The sequence below is a fragment of the Mandrillus leucophaeus genome, unplaced genomic scaffold (genome assembly GCF_000951045.1).
Source record: "Mandrillus leucophaeus isolate KB7577 unplaced genomic scaffold, Mleu.le_1.0 Scaffold718, whole genome shotgun sequence".
NCBI classification, from domain to species: domain Eukaryota; kingdom Metazoa; phylum Chordata; class Mammalia; order Primates; family Cercopithecidae; genus Mandrillus; species Mandrillus leucophaeus.
The window spans coordinates 627,609-632,695 of record NW_012107786.1 but is presented as its reverse complement, the minus strand read 5'-3'; the positions used below and the strand labels follow the sequence as shown (position 1 = coordinate 632,695).

At 52.1% G+C, this 5,087-nt stretch overlaps 2 protein-coding genes across 9 annotated transcripts in view; one reads left to right on the top strand and one right to left on the bottom strand.

The window, feature by feature from the left end:
• BANF1 (barrier to autointegration factor 1) overlaps positions 1-569 on the bottom strand; it is a 6,803-nt gene extending 6,234 nt beyond the window's left edge. For 2 of the 4 annotated variants that reach the window (XM_011965227.1, XM_011965224.1), the window contains exon 1: positions 161-569. The gene's annotated coding sequence lies outside the window, so the exon portion shown is untranslated. Of the gene's footprint in view, positions 1-67 lie in introns of all 4 variants that reach the window. The other 2 variants (XM_011965223.1, XM_011965228.1) reach the window with 2 other exon arrangements.
• EIF1AD (eukaryotic translation initiation factor 1A domain containing) lies at positions 503-3,739 on the top strand. 5 transcript variants are annotated; one of them, XM_011965229.1, is made up of 6 exons: positions 503-768; positions 1,677-1,855; positions 1,991-2,099; positions 2,488-2,596; positions 2,765-2,812; positions 3,421-3,739. In XM_011965229.1, the coding sequence occupies exons 2-6, from the start codon at positions 1,769-1,771 to the stop codon at positions 3,563-3,565; spliced, it is 498 nt and encodes a 165-aa protein (XP_011820619.1). In that variant the 5' UTR covers positions 503-768; positions 1,677-1,768; the 3' UTR covers positions 3,566-3,739. The 5 variants fall into 5 exon arrangements, with proteins under 5 accessions (XP_011820619.1, XP_011820623.1, XP_011820622.1 ...); XM_011965233.1 differs by having other exon boundaries at positions 513-638; XM_011965232.1 differs by having other exon boundaries at positions 513-638; positions 1,653-1,855.
• The last annotated feature ends 1,348 nt before the right edge of the window (positions 3,740-5,087 follow it).

The following is a 5,087-nucleotide window of genomic DNA, read 5'->3' as shown; positions in this document are numbered from 1 at the left end:
TCTCCCCCAGGGCCCGCCACAGCGCCTGCGGCCCGTCTCCTCCCCTTCTCCCCGCAATCCCTCTGGCCTCCAGCCAGGGCCCTGCTCCGCGGCTCGCGCTCACCGGCAGCTTCAGTTCCCGTAACGGTTCCTCCCGCCACCCTGCTGCTCCCGCGGATACGTCAAGCCGCTAGAACTTTCTTCCACTTCCGCTTCCGGGTCGCCTCAGCCGCCTTTTTAAAAAAAACCTTCCACGTTGGGCCCTTCTAGCCAGTTAGAGCTATAGAGTTGAGGCGCCACGGACCTCGACGGCGTCCTTAGTAGGCGCTCCCTTCCGGTTCTTCGCGGGAAGCCCTGTCTTCTAAGATCTCGCTCCTCGAGCAGTTCTGAGGGAGCGAGGCCTACAGGGAGAGAACTTCCTTTCTGTGCTGCCCGGACCCGGAACTCAAGGACTTACGCTTGACCGACCTGGCGTAGGGAAGAGTTAGAAGACGGACAAGGGAGGGGACGGGTGGCCGGGAGGCCTCTGAGACAGCGCCGGAAGACGGTTTTCGGAGGGATCCGACTCAGACTCACGTCGCACTCCTCGCAGTGGGACTAGTGGGAACTGGGAACGCTGGAGACCTGATTTCGAGGTGACGCTACCGTCGCGGCCGCCGGCAAGTTCCTTTACTGTGTTTTCTTGGCTCAGCCTTGAAGTGAGTCGTGGACGATCCTCTCTCAGCGTCCAGCCTGGACAGCGGGGTTGCTCCGGCAGCATCCCTGGGAGCCCAGGGCCAGAGACTGAGTGTGGGTGTTTCTCTGAGGGTCTTTTCTCCGGGATAGACAGGGAGGAGGAAGGAGAACGGCAACTAGAGATGACAGTGTTTCCTTCGGAAACCATCAGTCTTAAGGGTACTGGCCCTCGTCTTCTAAGTACGCAAGTCAGAAAAATGCAGATGTCGCAGACAAGCCTGCTCACCTCAACCTTTAATTAACTAGTTCCTGGCTTGGACCATCACGGTGGCCACCTAATTTGTCTCCGGCTGTAGTGTGTTGCCAGACTGAACTTCTCTGTTGTGTGACTATGCCAGACTTGGGGTGTACAAGCGTGTTGAGAAAGATACGGTTTATTTCAGACTCCTTCCAGAGAGATTGCCAGGATGATTTCTCTGGAACTTTCCTGTAGTTTTACATTACACCAGTACTTAAGATTGTAGGAGTTACTTTTTTTTTTTTTTTTTTTTGAGACGGAGTCTCGCTCTGTTGCCCAGGCTGGAGTGCAGTGGCGCGATCTCGGCTCACTCTAAGCTCCGCCTCCCGGGTTCACGCCATTCTCCTGCCTCAGCCTCCCGAGTAGCTGGCGCCCGCCACCACGCCCGGCTAATTTTTTTATTTTTAGTGGAGACGAGGTTTCACCGTGTTAGGATGGTCTGGATCTCTTGACCTCGTGATTCGCCCGCCTCGGCCTCCCAAAGTGCTGGGATTACAGGCGTGAGCCACAGCTCCCTGCCGGAGTTACTTTTACATGACGTGCACTGTTGTCCCATTCTGTAACCGTGCTGAGTTAGCTGTTATTTTTCTGGGACCTAGAGAAGTTGAATAGTTAGGAAATAAATGAGGGTAGGATTTGAATCCAGGCAGTTAGACTTCAGAGCCCATGTTCTTAACCAAGACACCGTGTCACCCCTCAGTAAAAGGCCCCTCCCCATCTTCAGAACAGTCCTGGGTTCTGAGCCTGCCATCCAAGGAACTCAGGAGGAGGAGTTGACAGTCTCTTCGTTCCTAACCGCCCTGGGACAACTTCAGCATGTCTCAGGCCACCAAGAGGAAGCATGTGGTGAAGGAGGTGCTGGGGGAGCACATCGTGCCCTCCGACCAGCAGCAGATTGTCAGGGTGAGTGGCTTTGGGCACAAGCTGCTCTGCTCCCCACCCCTCCGGCCCTGGAGGGCCCCTGGGGTGGTGGCAGGGTGCGCGTGGCTGAGAGAGTGTTTGACCGATGAGACTGATTCTTGGTCTCTCCTGAACCAGGTACTCAGGACCCCAGGGAACAATCTGCATGAGGTGGAGACAGCCCAAGGGCAGCGCTTCCTGGTGAGCATGCCCTCTAAATACCGCAAGAACATCTGGATCAAGAGAGGTGAGAGGATCACTCCTGTATTCCCAGCACTTTGAGGGGCTGAGGTGGGAGGATCACTTGAGACCATCCTGGGCAGCATAATGAGACCTTGTCTCTACAAAAAGTAAAAAATTAGTTGGGCACGTGCCTGTGATCCCAGCTATTCGGGAGGCTGAGGCCTGAGAATCACTTGAGCCTGGGAGGTGGAGGCTGCAGTCAGCTATGATCATGCTATTGCATTCCAGCCTGGGCAACAGAGCAAGACCCTGTCTCAAAAAAAAAAAAGAAAAAAAGAGAGACAGGGAGGTGAGAGAGGCAGCCCTCTCTAGGAGATAGAACCACTTCCTATGGCTTTAGCTTTCCTTATTGCAGGCAGGCCTGACTTTGCCTTTTCTCTTCTTACCTACAGGAGACTTTCTCATTGTTGACCCCATTGAAGAGGGAGAAAAGGTGAAGGCTGAGATCTCGTTTGTGCTCTGCAAGGACCACGTGCGCTCCCTGCAGAAGGAGGGCTTTTGGTAGGTGGTCCCCTTGATCACTGACTCTCTGGCTTCTGAAGGCATTGCCTTCCTAGCTTGGGAATTAGGGGAGGGAAGGTCATGGCATCCCAGGCAGAGACAGCTGGAAACAGCTCTTTTGTGAGAAAGTGATTTGTCCTCCCTGACTTTGCTTATCTCTTGGCATAGGCCTGAGGCCTTCTCTGAAGTGGCTGAGAAACACAACAACAGGAACAGGTGAGGAACAAGCCTTGCGGTGGGACACATGGAAAATAAGGGGTTCATGCTTTGGTGCCTTGAGGGAAAAATAGAGCCTTTTTTCCTCCTTACATAGGGTATCTGTTGAGAGCTCCTACGTATGTGGTACATAGTTATGAATGTGGCTTGAAGGTCAGATTCTCTGGGTTAAAATCCTGGCTTTGCCACTTAAAGCTGAATGACTTTAAGCACGTCATTTAATTCCTTCAAACTCTATTTTCCTTATATATAAAATGGGAGCATTGTGAGGATTAAAGAAGTGGATGGCTTGTAAAATTGCTTAGTGCAGCATCTGGTGTGTGATGCGGGTTCATTAAGCATTAGTTGGTGGTCGTAGAATCATTATTCCTGACTGAAACAAATGGCTGTAGCACATGCTTGGGGAGTGGGGTCAGTCTTTAGCCTGTTTCTCTAGCCAAGTTTCCCCACTGTTTGCTCTGCCTCTGTCCCTTGTTTTAGTCTTTAAAGGGTGCTGTAGGGCCCTGACTGCTGGGCCGGATGGTCCTCCTTTTTTTGGAACTCCTTGATTGTAGATCTGGTTTTCTCAGAAGGTGCTGGGCTAACTCTGCTCTCTTCCCTTCGTGCAGACAAACTCAACCAGAACTCCCAGCTGAGCCACAGTTATCAGGAGAGGAGTCCAGCTCAGAAGATGATTCTGACCTGTTTGTTAACACAAACCGCAGACAGTATCATGAGAGTGAGGAGGAGAGCGAAGAGGAGGAGGCCGCCTGAGACTCCAGGACCCACTTTTCCACTTGCTCAGGGATGGGCCCCTGACTCTTCTGGGCTTGGACATTCCCAGGGTGCTTTGCAGATCTTCACCCCTGGATGGGGACAAAGCAGGGCCCCTCTCTGAACTGATGTTTTGATTAGGAGAATTAAACCCCTGGTGGGTTGGTGACTTGTTCTGGTGTCTGAGTGGCTCTCTCGGGGGACGGAGACTTGTGGTGAGGTGAAGAACTGCTCCCTGGTAAAGGGAGCTTGTGACTGGGTGGGCTGAATGGGAAGGAAATGGGAAATGGCTGGAGTCTTTCCCCGGTTGTTTGTTCTTTCTTACTGGGCACCTAGAAAGTGCCAGGCCCTGCGCTGGGCCTCCTTGCATGTGTGTAACAGCTGGGAGCACTCCTGCTTCCTTGCCTGCTTGCAGTTCATACCGATTCAAGCATTCAGGATGACAGCCCTAGGACCTAACACCCACCTGCCTCTAAGAGACGCTCAGGAGCCCATGGTGCCTCATGCTGTTCTCCCCGCCTTTCTAGTCACCCTGCGTACGGGAGTGCTCACCTCCAGCTACTGTGTCCATCCCCACATGCCATCCCGTCTCTCCCACCACTCTTCACCATCCATCAGCTCCAGAAGGTGGCTGGCAAATCTCTCTGTCCTTACCTTTGTTTTGAATGGTCCGGCCATCTGACTTTAATTGAAACCTGAGTATTCCCTGAGGACATTGATTGTCTTGTAACCTTTTAAATGGAGGCTGCTTTTCCACCCTGACCCTTCATCCTTCTAACCAGCCCTGACATTCTCATGATTAACTTTCTGTCTTCACTTCCCTCTTGCATAGCATCAGTTCCATGGTCCACCCTACACCCCCATGTCCCTCCATTCTGTTCAGCTAGTAAAACCCTAACCCTGGGTAAACCCAGTCATTCAACTCTGCCCAAACCCAAGTCACCGTCATTAGGTGAGAAAACAGCCAGCCTGGCCAGCCGTTGTACCTTAAGTTTATCGTTACAAACCTCAGATGGACACTAAGCACTGCCCAGTGGATCTACTCTGGGATGTCTATTTCAAAACTTCTCTTATCTATCAATTCCCCCTTCTTGTGGTAGTTACCACAACCCATGCCTCATTAAGAAATAGCAGCTATCAGAGGGAACACCTGCCTCCCCGTTACCAACTCTGCAGATGTGCTCACGTACCTTCCCGTTGTAAGCCAGTGGGACTTAAACCTTACCTCTTGTGCTTCGAAGCCCTTTTTTTTTTTTTTTTTTTTTTTTTTTGAGACAGATTCTACCTGTGTTGCTCAGGCTGGAGTGCAGTGGTGTAGTCTCTGCTCACTGTAACCTTCACCTACCGGGTTCAAGTAATTCTCCTGCCTCAGCCTCCCAAGTTGCTTGGACTACAGGCGTGCACCACCACACCTGGCTAACTTTTTCTATTTTTAGGAGAGATGGGGTTTTGCCATGTTGCCCAGGCTGGTCTCGAACTCCTGACCTTAAGTGAACCTCCTGCTTCAGCCTCCCAAACTGCT